This window comes from Drosophila montana, unplaced genomic scaffold (assembly GCF_035044405.1).
Source record: "Drosophila montana isolate Dmon_TW-CO22-7 unplaced genomic scaffold, ASM3504440v1 contig_1761_1, whole genome shotgun sequence".
NCBI lineage: Eukaryota > Metazoa > Arthropoda > Insecta > Diptera > Drosophilidae > Drosophila > Drosophila montana.
This window is the reverse complement of record NW_026996690.1, coordinates 1,053,207-1,072,867: the sequence shown is the minus strand read 5'-3', so window position 1 is coordinate 1,072,867 and position 19,661 is coordinate 1,053,207. Positions and strand designations below refer to the sequence as shown.

Sequence of the window (19,661 nt, the reverse complement as noted above, 5' to 3'; positions counted from 1 at the left end):
ATAGGGACAGCAATTGGACAGTTATTAATGCCCAAAATGTACGCAATATTTATTTGCATTATATTTAATCTCTATTCATAAAACAGTTTCAGCTACGAAGCCGAAATGTTAAGTGCCAAGACGAGGTTTTTGGAAATTCCACCCGCAAGTGTGGAAAAATGGCGAAAAGCGTCTGCATGAAAATTTTTTATTTACCAACCGATCGGCCACAAACCCATTTTCAAAGATCTTTGTTCAAATTCATTTGAGGGGTGTCGGAAAATGAATTCCGCCTATGAAAAATCATTTGAAGAGGCGGTTGGAGGAGGCGGATGGAGGAGGCGGATAAAGGAGACGGCGGCAAAGTCGAAAGCGGCGGCTTAAGCTAGAGAGGAGACTGCGGCCGCAACTATAAGGAAAGGTGGCTTTCATGTCGGGGGAAGGGGCAGATTCTACTGGGGTGAAGCGGTGGATATGGCTTTGGCGGAGGAGGCAGCATCAATTTTAAATATGGCCATTGAGAAAACACCAACATAACTTATTTTATAATATTTAAAATAAAAGAAACAACTATTACATTTGTAGGTATTATTGTTTATCAGTATTAAATACACATACATACATAAATACACACGTTGATGATTATTGTATTAAGGTCCTCATGAATTAGCATTCAATATCAGAATCTACTAAAACAAACAATAAGCGAAAAAGCTTCGGCGCCACACGCTTATTTTATTTTAAACACTTACACATACACATTAATTTGTCTGTATGCGTAACCAAAAAAATTGATAAGGCCCGAACAAATGTGTTACGCAAACCCAATACAATAACAAACCGATTGCAAATACATATCTATTTTAGAGAAGACAAAAAAAAATGTTGACATTGTCATAAGAAATGTAGGAATCAGATAAAAAATAAAGCGAACAACAGAAATGGCAGAAAAAACGTAAATTTATTATTACTTATTTGCTAGCGCTGAAAAAGATTTCTATAAATACAACTCCAAAAGAAATAAGAGATCATAAATTTTGGCTGTGTCGTTTCCTTTGTTGTCTCTGACAGTCTGAACGGAAGTGGAGGCAAGTACCTTCATGGCTCCGCGCCGAGACAGTGTCAAAAGTTTAGCATTAGATTTATATGCCATTTGTTATTGATGTTGTTGTTGTTGTTGCTGCTCTGCCGCAGCATAAATCGTCTATATGCATGTGTGTGTGTGTGTGTGTGTGTGTGTGTGGGCGTGTAACCAGGTCAATGCTTTTACCAAACACTTGTCCATATTAAAGAAGAAATGCTCCTGGTCTGATATCCCTTCTATGTAGCATATGTATTGTCTCTGTATCTGTCATGGGTGCGTGTGTGTTATTTGTTTGTTGGTATGTTTGTTGCCTGCCACAAAATTGTCAACGTGCAAACTAAACGGGTTTTGGTCCTGCGGTTGCCTAAATAAGTAGATTATGGCTATTGTAGAGAATAGTTATGGTTGTTGTTGCCAGGTTCAGTTTCGAAGTTGTTCTACTGATTAGAGCGCATGTCAGCAAATGGGAAAAATGAGAATAAGACAATGTTGACGAGGAGAGAGAGGAACAGAGTTGCGAATAAATAGAGAGAGAGAGAGAGAGTGTGAGGAATTGACAGAGCGAATGATATAAGAGTACTGCATAAGGGAACATTTAGAAGGCTTGCATGGTGCCAGATGGTTGTACGTTATATAAGTCTAGCGCAATCGCAGTACAACAACCACTTACAACTTACTAAAATATACTTCTAAATTCAAATAGTTATTATTTTAATTATTTGTCGAGTTAAGTTTAAAGTAGGCGCTTTTTCCGTTTCGAAATTCCCTCAGTCTGCCTCTTTTCAAACTATTTTAAGCCCCATTATTGATTGATCTGGTGTTACAGGCAAACTATATCAACTTATTAAAGAAGCGACTATTTTGTTTCGAAATTTGATTTAATTTGATTTTTATGATAATAATCTAGCTCTATTCCATACATGCCACTGTGAACTATCTGGCAACTTCCTAAGCTGCGTAACGCAAAAACTAAAAAAAAAATACACAACATATGCAACAAGGGTCAGGCTCTCGCATTGCTGCTCTCTTTATCAGACTCTCTCTCTTTCTCTCTCTGTCTCTCTATCGCTTCTTCTTGATTTGCCCAACAAGAACAGAAGAGCTGCAGCAATAACAACAAAAACGAGCAGCAGCAACTGTTATAAGATCTCTGTATTTGAAATAACTTCGATTCGAAGCCAGTCAAAAATGGTCCATCGGCGCGACATGAACCGTCAGCAGCATCCGCAGCCGCAGCCTTGTTAGCCTCCGAAACCGAACTCGCAAAACGTGTGCGTATGTGTGAGTGTTCTGTTCTGTTCATGTCTATGTCTGTGTGTGTATATATATATATATATATACGCTGCCAGCAAAATCAGACCAAATGTGAAGTGGCAAGTCCAACGGCAAAGTTCTTGTCGCTGCTGCTGCCCATGGCCAGTGTTGAAAGCGCGCAAGAAAAAAATTGTAGCATAAATATAAAGTTTTGCTACTAAACAAATTGATACAAAAAATCATTTGTTATTATAAATATATTCGCACAATACCAAGCCAAAGAAACAAATACAAAGTACTAGAATTTAAAAAATTAGCCAAGAGAACTTAGTATAAGTATTCGTTTCTGTATGTGTTTGTGTGCCTGTATGTGTGTGTGTGTGTGTGGAGCTGAGGTCTATATATAGGTGTGTTTGTGCACGGATTTATGCAGCGCTAGTTACATAAGGTATCATCATTATCAGCAGCAGCATAAACAGCTTCTTTGGTTTCAACGATGCCTATTGCCGCGCGTAAATTACGATTATTTGCCCTTTGCCCACTGTTCATGTAACATCGGCAGCGACCAGCATCGGCAGCAATGAAAATCGCATTAGTGAAACACACCAACAACAATGACAATAGCAAATGTTGCCCCAGGCTACAATCGCTCGACCTATGCACCAAAGACAGGCCCCCAAATGTCCCTGATGCTTGATGCATAGCTGTTGATTTTATTGCGCTGCATAAAGCACATTTAGTTAATTTTGTGCCTAAAATATGAAATAGATAGAATTTGAATACCAGATAAAAACTACCCTAATCAGTATGGCATCTTAAAGACACGGCTCAGACACGGCATGCGCAGCAAGGAAATCGAATGCCCAAAACCGAAGAGAAAAACAAACAGAAATTGAATTTCAAATAAACATATATTTATCAACAATTTTTTTTGTGCGATTGACCCAACATCTTGTTGTTAGACACGTGTTCGCGGCAGTTTTTGGATGTCGGCGCATTGTATAATCCTTATAGACCGTAAGCAAAAAGGGCCGCCTTTAAACAATAACAAAACCAGGGCATGAAAGCTTTGACTCTTTAGCCAATTAACGTACCTTTCGTACCAGGTGGCAGCAGCTTTGTTGTCACGTTTTCAGTTATTCAAACATGGATATTTTGCTGTTGTCAAAATAAGAAGGAGAAGCAATAACCCCTAATAAGCAGCATACCGACAAGACAAGTAAACAACACAAAAATATTAACGTTAAATAAACGACAACAAAGCAACAACAACAACAATCAAATGCATAATTATGATGGATTACCTGTTTTGTTGCAAATTGGGTGCAAAACGGAAACAACAGTCATAACAACAAAAGGAACATCTGCAAATTTGCGAAACTTTAAATGCAAGTCACAATTGCATTAGCATAAAAGGTGGGTTAATGTCGATCTAATTCGATCTAAATCTAATTCTAATTACTAACGTGTACCTATTGATTGACCAAGATGATTATTTGTTTACATTAATTACTGATTACCACAGCATATGCATAAGGGAAAGCCATAATCAACTATTATAAAACTGAACTAATATCGAATATTTAATGCTACAAAATTATACAAAATAATTAAATAAATGTCCAATTCAGGACAACGCAAATTGTAAGCTAAGGTTACAGTAGTCCAAGATTTGAACACTAGAGAGTAACAAATACGCTTAAATAACTTTTCAAAACATTTTAAATATTTACAGCTGCATATGCACTTGCATGGCCAAAGTTGTGCATACGCCCCGTATACAAAGTATTAAAATGAAATAAGACAGTAAGAGGATAAAACATGTTAGTTTACTGTCTTACCTCATTTCAATACTTTGGCCATGCACAACAAAAGTTGTTGCGACAGGGTCAGATTTAAAAATGTGCTTGTATATGCATATAAAAAAGTCAAGAATATAGACAGTACATTTTTTGAACAGCGAATCGGTAAACAATTTTAACTGCTTGTAGTTTTATCAGCTCTTACATAACTAAATGACGCATCGACCTCTGACGACATGTTTGTAGCCGGAATTTCCCATTAGGAATATCTTAACAATAGTCCACCCTAGCCGATATCCTTTGTATACAATTCAGTTCTTACAAATTTTGCTTTTGTTATGGCTGACGACGAACTAGATGCTTTAAAATTATTGACTTATTGAAATATGGAAGGCCTCATTGATACTTGTTCATTGCAACGCATTGCCAAAGCTCTTATTCGCACATATAATTAGAGACACGTCAATACCTAGATATACTTATAAATTTGGCAGTCTGACTTACAACTGACACGGCAATAACAATAAATGTTATTTTAAAAAAATCGGCAATAATCGACATGTCGCTGAGCAGAAACCCAAGAAACTCTTCTTTCGCGACAATGAAAGCAATCAATAATAACAAAAGGACAAGCTTTCAGAAGTAGATGCCCGCCTACCTTCTCCTATCCCTGCATTATACATTCCCCTGCAAATGCTTGCCAGCTAATTTAAGAAGCAGGACAAAGACTCGACGAAAATGTTAGCTAATTAAAAAGGGTTAGAAATGCAAAGTGGGCGTGGCATCAGCAGTGGCAGCTATCGGCTTTTTCCATGCTTCTTTCGAATATTTAGCATTCTCTCAAAATTAGTTTGACACGCACCAATTTATATAGGCATGAAAAACACACAATGTTTAGTGTGTTTAGAGTAAAAACAAAAAACTTAGATTAACTTTTGTCACCTTTGCTGCTAGTTTTTGTAATCGCTGATCACTGCCAAGAGCTTCGACATGTGTATGGAATAAGATCAATATGTGGCTTGCCTTTATGATAAAACGTTTAATTAATTAATCAAGCAATGTCTCGTTTTTCCGCCAATCATGTTTACTGTTACGGCTTTGAATAGTTTGACTCTTAAGCCCCTTGAAATGTATTTACAAGACTGGTAAATATTTGTCTAATTAGCACACACTCAATATATATCTCAAGAAAACTCGCATTAATCTTTCATAATGAGCATATCTATCATCATATTATAAGACTGCTACAATCCAAACCTCTTAAATGCTACTTTATTTATACTTTTGGTCTCTTTGGTAACTAACGCTTTATATATAGCGGCGAGTAAACATTCCGGCACAATGTCATCTCTTGGGACAAACTAATAAAATGGCTAAGAGCTCAATTCCCGTTGCAACCACGCGTGTGCACACACCTCCACAGGCGCAACACACAAGTCCGCGGCCACAGACCCAAACACAAACTACATTGGCAACATTTGCAATTCCAAATGGCGAATAGCCAATTTATGCGAATTTAAAAGCCCTACGCTCAGTTCTGACACATTAATCATACGCCACATGTGACGCGCGACTATTGACTCCCGTTCGTAGGGATTTCAATCCAATAACTGCTTTCCTTATTTGCATTAACTGCTGGAAAGCCACTTCTTAAGCCAAGAAGAATGAATCTTCATTTTCAGTACTTTTTTTATTACTATTATTTTATTTATTTACTTATTAATTGTAGATTAAAATCATCATACTGCGATATGGGGTTCGGTTCTAAATTAAATTTCCCATCCACGTGTTGTTAAGGCACTAAATTATGATTGTACAGGCTCTACACTTAATAAAAAACAATAAATAATATATTAAGTGTATGAGGATTTTAACTTCTCAGTACTGTTTATTATCGTCGGGTGGAAGGTGCCCAGAAAAGTATGCAATGCAAAATACGTTAACTTGATAAATGACTGACTTCTCTTCTTAATTTGTTTCTTTTCCTTTGATACCCTGAACACATTGAAAATGGGTAAAAAGGGTATTATGTATTTGTGCAAATGTATGTAACAGACTGAAGGAAGCATCTCCGACCACATAAAGTATATATATTCTTGATCAGCATCAACAGCCGAGTCTGTCCGTCTGTGCGTCCGTCCTTATGTATGAACGCAAGGATCTCAGAATCTATAAGAGCTAGAGACTTGAAATTTTAGCTGTAGGTCCTCCTAGTGCCCGCGCAGATCTTTGTTTCCGATATTCGATAACTTGCCCCGTTTCCAAGTAAACGATAAAAATCGATATCGAAATCCTGTTTTTTGAGCAATTTTGGTACATACTAAGAGCTAGAGTCACCAAAATTTACATGTAGCTTCTAGAATAGTATATACATATATATCAAGTACCTTTCATTTTATACCTATCGCCTGTTGGAGGAAGAGTGTTCAGGGTATACCCTAGTCGGGAGTTCCCGACTAGAACCTCTTACTTGTTGTGTAATGGCTGACTAAAAATAAACTTTGATGCAGCTTGACCAACCAGCCAACCGTCAGGATTAACTGGCCTCAAATGTTCTTTTCTTATTTAAACCAGCTGTTCGCCAGTAGACTTCAATTCTATTATATTTATACTTATAGTTATTTAATCAACTTGCCAATCGCTTGATTGGGGAACCAATAAAAAAATAATTTGCATCCAGTTTATTAGCTGTACTGGCTCCTAAATAATAGGCCTGAGCATTTCCCCTTACTTAAATTATGAATAAAATATACATTTTTCTAGCCTTAATTTCAAATGCTTTATCGAAAACCAAAATTGAATGAAAACCCAATCTTGTTATTCTCTAGCGCAGTGTGTGGTGGGTGAATGGGCTCAGCTGCTGCCATTAGGCATGCATCAGCACGCGGCAATTTTGCGGATCTGATATGTGGTATTTGAGGGATTTAGTTACGGGTCCCAAGTCTCTGTTCAGCCAGGCGCAAGCACAAAGACATTGGAATGAGGCGTGCGGCAGTCGTGTTACCAGGATGCTATTTTTAGATAAATACGCACTCGCCCACATGAAAAGAGGTCGGCAAAATCGCTTCAGGGCTGAATATAGTTAAGTCGCCAGTTGTGCATGAATGTATCTCGTATACGTACATATGTGCGGATGTGTATGCTTCATTCAATACTACTTTGCCCTGCCTTGGCTGACCTCCTTTCGCCACAGATATATGTCACTGCGTCGTCGCTCCGCTTGTAATTAACCCTTTTAGCAACATGCTTTGCCAATTACACTTGTGTTCCACGGTTTCCCCAGTTTGCATAAGGAATATACTGAACATTTAATTGTGCTATTTGTCATTCGTTTCAATCGAATGAAATTGGCCCTGTCAAACCGAAGTTGTTTTATTAACACTTTTTAATATAGCTAAATATATGGTCTATTACAACTGAACTTATATTAAACCAAATTGTAAGCCTTATCAGAAGAATAGTGGAATCCTTTCCTTATCAAAGTGAACCAGCTGCATTTAGATTTAAATTAGTTTTGAATACAAACGCTATCGAGTTTTAGCCCCTCGTTAGTTACACGGCTTAGTGTGGTTGGACCAATTGGGCCACAGAGAGTTGATTTGTAGAACAAAGGTTATACACTCCCACACTTACACCTACATAAACATTCTTACAAACACATAGAAATGATAAATGCATGCCAAATATATAGTTAAGTTTAAGGTTCCACTTAGTACTTAGTGATCCGATTACTGTTTCTGTCGCTTCTGTTCGTGATGGCGTTTCTTCTTGACATAACGACGCGAATCCGATTTCGGCACCTCTTCCGCATCCTCCTCCTGATTTCGATCCTTGCCGCGCTGCTGTGCCATTGCGCGTTTATTGTGCGCCATCTCCAGATTAATGTCTACCCAATCATAGAGATAGTCATAGAGCAGAAAATGATTCCGGAACAGCACCTTAAATAGCTGCCGCAAATAAACGTAGTCCGGCTGCTCGGTAAAGTGCAGGCTGCGACAGTACTTCATGTACAAGTAGAATTCGGTGGGAACTCCGGAGCATAATATATTTAATGGCAGCGTTGACTTGCTCTCGGCAATTCTCTCGTACTTTTGTATTCGTGTCGCGGCATTGATGCCCTGCCAAGGAAGGCGACCGCGCAAAAAGTAGAGCAGCAGATAGCCCACGGACTCCAGATCATCACGGCGTCCCTGCTCCGCATAATGGGCATGCACAGAGGCGTATCGAGCCGTACCTATGAGCTCATGACGCTCATAGTAGTTGATATGTGTACGGGTGCTGGGACGATAGTATTTTTTGGCCAAACCAAAGTCAATCATGAAAACGCGAGTGCGCTGACTGCCCAAGCCCATCAGAAAGTTCTCCGGCTTGATATCTCGATGTAACAGACAGTTCATATGCAGATACTCCACACGGGCCAGTATCTGATCCGCCAGCATCAGGGTCGTCTTCAAGCTAAAGTTGCGCGCACAAAAGTTAAGCAGATCCTCCAAGGTGGGGCCCAATAGATCTAGAACCAGCACATTATATATGCCCTCGGTGCCGAAATAACGAATATGCGGGAAGCCAACGCCACCTCGCAGGATATTGTATATTTTAGCTTCGCGCGGCAGCTGTGGATACTTCACGGAACTGCTCTCGAGTTTAACAGCCACCTCCTCGCCGCACTGAAGACCAGAGGCACGGTATAACTCCCCAAAGGATCCACTGCCTATGGGACTCAACAGACGATACTTGCCACCAACAATAATGTCCCGTAGACCACCTCGCTTGGTGGATCCCAACGGCTTTGGGGGTTTCACTTGCGGCTGCAGCTGCTGACATTGAACGTGTAGGTATCGATTTTTATGTCCAAGTTGCCAACATTGATTTTCATTCGGATATCTTACTTGTGCCATCCTCTCTCGTGCTCGGATCGGTGTTCGCTGTAGGTTAAAGAAATGTATTTAAAGTGTCGCTAGGCATGACTAGCATGACTTGTGTGGGAATATATTCTGTCAATATTACAAAAATCGAATACAATGCAATAAAACCATAAAGTCAAGGATATACTGTGTGTACATGTTGTGCCAAGATAAAACAATCAAATTGTCAGCAAGAATAAGAAATCAAGTACGCATTGCATTCATTTAAACGCGTTTTATTTCTCACTTTAGTCGCTCTCAGTCCACGCTAACACGCCAACAGTTATGGATGTATGTTAGATTTGTATCTATTAAACTATTTACAAACGAGCATTTATTTACTTAGTTATTCAATATATCAAATTATAACAACTAAGAGGCTCTAGTCGGGAATACCCCGAAGCCTTATCTACCAACACCAAATGCAGCTCGCGCTAAGTTTGTTTCAGCAGTAATAAAAATAAAACAAAAAAGAACAAAAACCGCAATTGCAATGCTGTTGATAGAATTCAAAGAAGGCGCTCATAAATGTGTGTGTGTACATATATACAAAAATTCTTACAATTTGCGCTAGCTATTTTGTTTAATAACTTTTGTGTTTCTAATGCGATCTTAATGAAATTTTCTACAGTACATCTTATTGTGCTATAGAATATTGTGTATTCTCAAAAAGTCAATTGCATTATAATTGTGGCTTTATTTATTTATTGATTTATTTATAAATGGTCGACAAGACAAGTGTCTTCCTAATTGTTCAATACATTATACATACATTATGAAAATTAAATGCTAAAAGCCTTGTTAGAATGTACAATTTTCTAATGGCATCACCGACCGATGGATGTGTTTGCCCGTCCGGCCAGCTATGCCCCTTCTCACAGCTAATTTTTTCATGGACGGTATAAGAGCCTACGGCCAAGAAGAAAAATTAAAAATAATCTTAAATTACTATATTATTGAAGAAAACACAAAAAATAGGAAAAAGTACAGGAAGAAGTTATTAAAAAATTAAGGAAATTTGTACTAGATATATAAAGTGTTAGGTAGGTAGGATAAAGAGATAGTAATGGGAAAATATATGGTCTGTCCAGCAAGCTATGCGCCTGCTCATAGCTGGGAATGGTCAGTGAGTTCCCGAAGAGAGAGTTCGGTGGAGAAAATGTGATACAAACAGCACGCAGGTAGAAATAAGGGACGATAATTCCTGGTATGTCTAAACGGCACAGGGAATTGAAGACGCCCTAACAGAAAAGAGGAATCTATCCAACAATTAACTCATGTAGATAGACAACACGGAGGAGAGGATGGCCACCGAAGATTGAGTTCCCAGTTTAAACCTCGTAAGGCAAAAAGCAGAAATTGCTTCTGAACAGATTCAATACGATCCTGACTATATATGGCTATATTTATAACAACTGCATTAACCGCATCTACATAAAATTCAGCTTAGCCTATATATGTATCCATATGTGCGTGATTAGACCAGCAATTGCCAGCGTATACTTTCATAAACCATTTTAAACGACGGCATTTATTTTAAGCTTACGGTGCAATAATTCCACCCTGTACCTATTAAAAACGTATAAAAAAGAAAATTATTGAATTTTTGCGGCGCTGGGATTTTGCCAAGCCAGGCGACAGATTTTTATTAACAATTATTCACAACAACAACAAAAACGGTAATGATGCCAAATTCGACAGCTTCGACTTTTTTCCAAATCATGACAAGTTTAATGTTGCTTCAAAAACTAAACTACAAACTTTTCCCTTATACATTTTTTTTACTAATAATTATGTAAAAATGCATATTCAATTTTTAGACCAACATTTAGGCACGTAAAACAATTTCTCCAATTACATGCTTTTTTGTTTGTAGTTTAAAGACATTCTTACATGCGATTTCTCCAATAATTGTTAAAACTGTTTTTTATTTATTTAAAGTATATTTATTTACCGCTCAAAACTAACGTATACAAAACAAAATTAAATTTGTTATTTTCCTATTTCAATTAATAATCGATGAATACATCTATTTTTCAGAAAGGTTTTGGAAAGCAACTCAAGCTATGCGTTCTCTATCCGACGCACTGTAGATTCGGTAATTAACCAATACCGAAATAGGACATCAATCAAACTGGCGTCGTTAAAGGGAAATAACGACGATAATTGCAATTACAATAATTATATAATGTGGAGTAGTACAATATCGCCAACAAATTCTAAGAAGCTATTGATCGGTAGTATACGAAGCGTTGATTATGTCGGTGATAGTGCGAAAACAGCAGCAGCCAATAATAAGACAGCAGCAACAGGAGCAGCTACAAAAGGATCAACGACAAAATCACAACAAAAACCAACAGCAACAACCATTCCAGCGAATACAACAAAAATCTCAATTGAAATGGAGATACATATACAAAATAAGTGCATTTCGGCATAGCGCATCACTCTGGAGGGTGGTGCAGAGCCGCCATGGCTGCAGGGCCCCCTTAAAGCAGCATTTTTGGGGGCTACTGGCGTCGGCAAAACAAGCATATTACAGGTAAGTGTTATCTTCACATATATCATAATATTTTCAATGTTATGCATATACTATATAAAGAGACTGCAGTTAAATTTAAAGCTCCCAACTTGGGGATACCCTGAACCCTCTTCTTCAAACACCAAATACTTTAGTGGTAATAGAAACCAGTAATTAAATTAATTCACATAAAACAATACAATCGCATTTGCAATATAGTTCATAGAATTCAGAGAAGACGCGCATGAATGTGTGTGTGTACATGTATACAGAAATTCTTGCAATTTGCGCTAGCTGCCGCAAACACGAGGCCAGCCAAAACACATTTTCTTTAATAACTTTTGTGTTTCTGAACCGATCTTAATGAAATTGTCTACAGTACATCTTATTGTGCTATAGAACATTTGTGTATTCTCAAAAATTGGATTATTTATTTGATTCATATCTATGAGGTAGTAGTGGGAAGGTGGTGATAGCTATAAAATGAAAGATACTAGATATATATATACTATTCTGGTGGCTCTAGCTCTTAATTTTTACCTAATTTGCTCAAAAAATAGGATTTCGATATCGATTTTTATCGATTACTTGGAAACGGGGCAAGTTATCGATTATCGGAATCAAATTCGTGCTGCACTAGGAGGACCTACGTACAAAATTTCAAGTCTCTAGCTCTTATAGGTTCTGATATCCTTGCGTTCATACATACGGACAGACGGACGGACGGACGGACAGACAGAGAGACGTGGCTAGATCGACTTGGCTGTTGATGCTGATCAAGAATATATATTTAAAGTAAAGTAAAGTATTTAAAAGGGTCGGAGATGCTTCCTTCTGCCTGTTACATACATTTGCACAAATACATTATACCCCTTTTACCCATTTGTTAATGGGTTCAGGGTATAAAAATATCCAACCTTTACGCTTGGATACTGTGAAAAATGGCGTCTGATGAAAACTAAATGGTTTAACAGCAGGTCAAACGCCTAATGGAATCGTCCTTCATTCGGTCTCATTCTCTGCTAATGGCATTTGAATGCATGTGGAAGCAGCGCTAATTTGATTTCCGCTTCACCGATGCATCGCTGCATTTACGCTGCATTTTACGTCTTTGTGAATTAAATGTTGTAATTAGACAAGGGTGAACCGCATACGAGAATGACCCTTTTCTGAACATATTTAAATGTATTTTAAACGCTGCAATTACTTCAATGGGAGATGTTTACATGAGAATGGAATGCATGATATTTATATACTTGAAGTTGGCACGAAATACAAAAACAATTTCCAATCTCATTCCCATTATCAGCCACAATGTCTGCATTTTAGCGGACTATTAAATCACGTATCTTTATTATTTCCCATTTACTTATTGAATGTAACTCTTTTACAGCAATTTTTTTACCATGACTTCCCCAAGAATCATCAGACGACAACTCATCGCAAAATTTATAAAAACTGTTTGGTGTGCGATACCTGCATACGGGAGCTGATGGTATTGGATGTTCCTCCCCAGGTGAGTGCAAATTAAAAACTCATCAACATATCAACCTGTACACTTAGCTTATAAGTTACTAGCGGGTATTGCCCGGCCTTGCCCGTGCAAAGTTACCTTTCCTTACCGATCTTGATCCCCATTTCTATTTAAAAATATGTTTTAAGTGCATCGAATAAAGAACCAAGTGTTGGAATCAATACTTTCCGCCCATGTTAGTCTTGCGGTGAGAATCTTGAAGCTGAAGAATAAACTTTCGTTTATTAAACCTTTGATTCGCATTTGCTTCCTAAGGAAGTACCAAATAAATTCTCACAAAGATCTTTGAAAATGATTTTTCGCGATTTTTCCACACATGCGGGTGGATTAACTATAGAAAACATTTCAGCTTCTTAGCTCTTACTTAGTTTTATATATATAGAAAATATAAATTGCTTTTAATGACGGATAAAAGTATATTGGTGTAACGGGTATATTATGCTCATAATATTATTGATGAATATCGCAAATTCTCTTACACAAAAATTTTTAATTTATTTTGTGTCAACTACAATCATAGACATTAAATGCCAAAGAAAAAACATCTCCATTTTTCTATGACGCTTGCAAAATAAAAATAAAATGAAAAGCAATGTTTGCAAAAGTACAAAACGTCGAATCTGACAGGCGGTTGCTATAGAATTGACAAACTTCTATTGTCCTATCTCTCCCATCATTCCCCCACCAACGCCTCAGACATACCACTAGGTTTCATTGGCTGTCAATTCATTCATGTCCACCTTGGCGTGAACACATTTGTATACCCTGTAGCAACAAAGTGTTGCAGAATGTATGCGAAAAGCGTATGTAATATGAATCCATCTATGTAATATGATGTATGTAATATGACTCCATTAAGTGTTTACTATATTCTCAATAAATGTCAACAGCAAGGTCGGTATACTCTTAACCCTCTGCCTATTTTTATGCGTAGTCCTTTATTCCCTTAGCTCAATGCTGCATTGATGTAACTTCTTGGACCCATATGCAAACTAGTCCTTTAGCTTGATGCTGAATTGATGTAACTTTTTAGATGCAAAAGTCAAAGCCATCAAGATACTAACTCGGCAAAGGGTATTAAACATTCGATACACCAAATATAGCTTTTCTCTTTAGTTGATTATATATTTTTTTATACAAGTTGTTGTTTTGTTTTGCTGAGCATTTTTTATTCCATTGTGTTGGCCAAATAGTTTCCTGTCAGGTACCCTAGTTAGAGACTATGAATGAGCGTTAGGAATATGGTACATTTTTCATTGTCAACTACAATGCTGGTCAGTTATTACTCAAAGTCCACTCTAATGGCTTCCAACTGTGTTAACTGCGTTTTGTGCTCCAACAGCTTTTCCTATTCACATCCTCAATTGTTAATTGTATTCTCCACAAGAAAAATTTATAGGAAGCACACACAGGGGCACACGTAGTTTTGGTGCCCTTTTGTTTTATATACTTATTAGAAAAGTTGCCGACACGAATTTCGCTTTAATGTTGCTGCCCTCGAATTGTTAGTTGAGCCAAAATTGGGCTAAAAACCGACGGGAACATTACTCAACAGGCAGAAGAAGAAGAGAAAGCTAAAATACCAATGACATTGGCTGAATATTCAAATTAAGTAAAAACTAATCCTAAAAAATAAATAGACAAATTTTCATGTTTTATTTAAAAATTGTGTCAAAAATCGAAAAGGCATTATTTTTGTATGAATGAGTATATATTTGCATGTGTATGCATGTATGTATGTATGTACATATGTATGTATTTACGTGTTCATGTATGTGTTTATGTAGAATGATGTTTATAACAATTTGAATTTCATGTGCAGGCATAGAAGTATGCATGTATATGAATGCGTTTGTGTGTGTATGTATGTATGTTTAACATGAATATATGTATGTATGTTTATATTATTGTCTGGTAGTATACCAGTATTTTGTACGAGTATAAGTATTATGTGTGTGTGTGTGTGGTAAATGCATGCATGTATGTATGCATTTATGTACACATGTATGCATGAATGTTTGTTTTCTAATATTAAACGCAGGCGAAGCTTATTTGTCGCTGTGCTGCAAGTTTAAATAAAATGAATTTCCACCAAGTGCTCTCCTCCTCGATTCTCAAGAATTCAAGTAGGCTCTGTAGTTTTTCATGCTTAGCTAGTAGTGTAGTGTTTTTTTATTTGTTGCTCTTTTTTGTTTTGTTGTTTTTTTTGTTGTATGCATGTATGTACATTTATATGTACACCTATCCTTCGATTTACACGGTACTTGATTTACACGGCTTCGCTTTAACACGGTTTTCAAATCGCCGAAATAAAAAAGTCCACATTGAATTCTTGCTGGAAAGTCATTTGGCCTGAAGTAATAGTCGAGAGAAACGTGATTATAGCTGAAAATGTTTATGCTAATATCATAGACTTAGGTAATGCTGTTGGAGGCGAGGGATTTAGTGATTTGGCTATTTCAGATATTGATATTTTTCACTGTAGTTACCTTATGTGATGTAGGTGCACGTTAAGACGTATGTAACTTTTTTGTTTACCATCCGTTCGGCCTTAAACTTATTTTCAAAGATCTTTGTTCAAATTCATTTGAGGGGTGTTTCACACTTTTAGGAAAATCCAATCCTCCTTGGTGAAAATGGAGGTCGAAGATCTATAAGAAAAATCATTTGAGACGTGTTTCACATATTTCGCAAAATCTAAAGTTCTTCGGTGGAAAATGGATTTCAAAGATTTTTTTGGTAAATTTTACGTTTTGTCCGATTTGCATAAAAGTTGTTTGATTCCCGTCCGATCAGTTTCATAATCATTTTCAAAGCTTTTTGATTATATAACATACGTGCCACGGGCAAGGCCGGGTTATACCAGCTAGTACATATATATATGCAAACATAAAAAAAATCTTTGAACCGCATGTCTACCCAGGAAGCTTGAATTCTGCGATCACGTCTCAATTGATTTTTCATATAGATCTTTGGTAATAAATTTGAGCACGAAACGTCACAGACCAAATATTTTACCCCCATTTCCACCAAAGAGCAATGCATCTGTTGAGAAGTGTGAAAATGAGATTGAGGCCGATCGGATCGTAAACATAAAAGCTTCATACAAATTTTTTTAGCGATTTTTCCACACATGCGGTTAATTACAGTGAAAATGTATCCGGGAAAGTGAAGTTGTTCACAATTTATTGTATACATAAGAGAGTCAAGAGGGTCGCTACCTACGTATTGTAATAATAATATGAACTCTGAGAAATTAAATATATACAAACGTTTTTCATTTTTTGTGACCTTTGCATATGTATGTGTGTGCATATATATGTATGTCTGTATTGGCATATGTACATATATATACGCATATATATGTATGTATATACATATGTATGTATTTATGCATATTTGAATATATACACGAAAACATGCATACATATATATACAAACATGCATACATATATGTATATGCAGACATGCACGCAAACATATATAGTATGTATGCATGCAAAAATGCATACATGCATACATGCGTGTATATTTGAATATATGCAAACAAAAATGCATACATGTATATACAAACATGCGTACATATATATGCAGACATGCACACAAACATATGTATATAGTATATATGCATGCAAAATGCATACATGCATGTATATACAGGTATCCATACATGTACGCATGCATGCATATTTGCATATATACAAAACAAACATGCATACATGTATATAAAAACAGACATACATATATATATGCAAACTTAACTTAAAACTTCGACAAAAAAAATCTTTGAACTGCATTTCTACCCAGGAAGCTTGAATTCTGCGAACACTCAAATGATTTTTTATATATGTAGATCTTTGGGAATAAATTGTTATTGTATACATGAGAAAGTCAAAAGGGTCGCTACCTATGTATTGTAATAATATTATCAACTAAATGTATACAAACGCTTTTCATTTTTTGTGACCTTACCAGAAGCGATTTCCGGCTGATAACTTTGCTGAATGGAATAATGGACATCCGCTGGGGCTGCGAACGGTGCACGCCTATGTTCTAGTTTATGATATGGGCAATTTGGAAACGTTTCAGGTAGGTCAATCAAATAATTTGGACTCCATTCTAATTAAGGGATTTGTGTGCATGATTTGCAGTATTGCCGCTCCATAAGAGATCAAATCTTGGATAGTTTCAGTCATCGTGATTTTAGCATAATTGTGGTCGGCAATAAATATGACAATGTTTCTGAGGCGCAGGCTAACTCGCAGGTATGTAATTAATCTTAAATTTGTGTTATACAAATAGATGTGTTTGGTGAACTCTGGGTATTGTTTAATTCCTAAATACATTTTTAAATACTTTTGTTAAATAGTATATAAATACTTTTAGCCGTTGAAACTCTTTAATGTTATGCCTTTTAGGAGCTCAAGGACATTTCTACGCTGGTGCGTAAGCATTGGCGTTGTGGCTACGTAGAGTGTTCCGCACAGTGAGTAGAACCTTAAAGATACTTTGTTATCTCAGGTATTGCCCATGCCAGATATATATTTGCCCATTCCAGATACAACTACAAAATCGGCGACGTTTTTCGCGAACTAATGGGCTGCAGCAGCGGCGGCGTCAGCGGCACAACTGTCGGCGTTCTCCTTGGCACTGAGTACTCGCAATCGACTAGGAATAAAGGACGCTGCACAATACTCTAGCAGATGCTGAATAAGTTATTTAAACAAGCCCATAATACCCAAGCGAGTTTTTCCGTTGAGCTGCGACATACCGATGATTCCGTATTCTCTGAAGCATTGTAACTGAGAGCTGTCCCTTGCAAACGCTTACTGATGCATATTTTAGCATACGCTTATATATGTATATATGTATATTTTGTTGCCGACACACTTTGCAGGTTATCTTTGCCTCGCCTTATCATTGTTGGCCATTGTCTTTGTTGCCTTTGTTTGCCATAATTTGAACATTATGCTCGCTCCTTTATTTGATCCCACATTCATTCCATACCAGCTGCATCGCTAGCAATTTCCATGCTAAGTCTCAAAGTTGTATGTCGGAAACTGTAGGAAACATTAACAAGAAGAAGAGCAACAACAACAACAAAATTCGAAAACGTTAAAATTGTTAACAGGCTGCAAATGGCAAGCTTGAATTATATTTGATTATTTTTTGTACGTAATAGGCAATTAATCCCACCATAATTTACAATACATTTTACGAAAAAAATATTGTTAACTCAACAGGAGCGATAAAATATGAAATCCATCAGTATAAATTGTATACTAATATACATTAGCTATATATATATATTAATATATAGGCAATATAGTGTATACATACGATAAATATATAACAATTCATTAACGTTGTGATCATTTCAAGAATTAGTTATTAGGCACAAGATGATAAATATGTCAGTTAAAGTCAAGTAACAAGAATCCCTTTAAAGGTTACCAAAAAAAAAATAAATGATACACCCTTTTAAATTTAGAAAAATATGTATTTAAATATTTGTAAGAAATACAAATGTAATAGAAATTGTTTTATTGCAGCAATTTATGAAAAACTGCCGAAAGCCTCAACATGATTACAAACAGTTTAAACGTTTCTCAGCCCTTATATTTATTGTATTCATTTTAAAGAATGACACAATAACATTTAGTATTATTAAATTAAATTATATGAAAAAATAACAAGAATTGTTGCCTTAAAACAATTTCTTTTCATCTTTAGCGCTACATTGTATTCAACCCAAAATGGCGCCAAGAAACTACAAATAATTGAAGCATCAAGCCTTAACCAATGCAACCCAAAACAAAACAAAATAAAGTATTATATTTGTTTATAGACCGATTAATGAGGTAATAAAATGAGGGTTGCAATTTTATGAAGCGCACAAGAAAATAATTGCTTTACTGTTAATTGAAGAGCAAATACACATTTGATGAACTCGATATTTATTTGCAAATATATACTTAGTATGTATATTTTTGTCGGGCTAGTAGAATATTGCCTAGCTCACTAGGTAGGTAACTGTTAAGTTTCCACAATAAAATTGCTGACCTAAAAATAACAATTACTATTTTCACAACAAATCTACGTAACTCTATACCGAACTCTTTCTTTACCTCAACAAAACTCGAAAGATAAGCAATCAAGTCTGACTTTGTACATAGAAATTTCAAAACTTTCGTAAATGCAATATATAAGTAAAAAAGCAAACAACACATTAACTAACACATAACTAAATTTAATCAATGTTTACAGCCATATATTTGAACTGTGAACAAACAAACACCAGAAAAAAAACTAGCGAGTCTTTATAGTGATTTATGCTAAAGACAATTGAGCGCACTGCCAATCGGGTCGGTCGGTCAATGAAATCAACTCAACTCGAGTTCAGTGCTCGATTCAGATGAGGCAAATCATAAATAATGAATGAATTTGCATCACAATTGAAATGGCCACGCCACGTACATTTTTGAATTTAGCGAAGGGTAAAATTCATAGGCAATAATAATGTTAAAACTAAAGCGACACAAATATTTAAAAAGTAGTTGGGATAAAAATATATTTAAACTTA

The 19,661-nt window shown here is 36.4% G+C and overlaps 2 protein-coding genes across 3 annotated transcripts; one reads left to right on the top strand and one right to left on the bottom strand.

The window, feature by feature from the left end:
• The first annotated feature begins 2,258 nt into the window (after positions 1 to 2,258).
• LOC135440938 (ras-like protein family member 10B) lies at positions 2,259 to 17,932 on the top strand. The gene is given in 8 exon segments (XM_064700358.1): positions 2,259 to 2,344; positions 3,424 to 3,733; positions 11,068 to 11,565; positions 12,938 to 13,060; positions 17,054 to 17,167; positions 17,230 to 17,343; positions 17,497 to 17,564; positions 17,637 to 17,932. Coding segments are annotated over 6 exon segments (915 nt in total). The 5' UTR covers positions 2,259 to 2,344; positions 3,424 to 3,733; positions 11,068 to 11,211; the 3' UTR covers positions 17,779 to 17,932.
• LOC135441007 (casein kinase I) lies at positions 7,487 to 9,156 on the bottom strand. 2 transcript variants are annotated; one of them, XM_064700440.1, is made up of 2 exons: positions 9,009 to 9,156; positions 7,487 to 8,933 (listed from the first exon to the last, which is right to left on the bottom strand). In XM_064700440.1, exons 1-2 carry the CDS (start codon positions 9,015 to 9,017, stop codon positions 7,848 to 7,850), a joined length of 1,095 nt encoding a protein of 364 aa, XP_064556510.1. In that variant the 5' UTR covers positions 9,018 to 9,156; the 3' UTR covers positions 7,487 to 7,847. The 2 variants fall into 2 exon arrangements, with proteins under 2 accessions (XP_064556510.1, XP_064556509.1); XM_064700439.1 differs by having other exon boundaries at positions 7,487 to 8,936; positions 9,009 to 9,152.
• Positions 17,933 to 19,661: the final 1,729 nt, after the last annotated feature.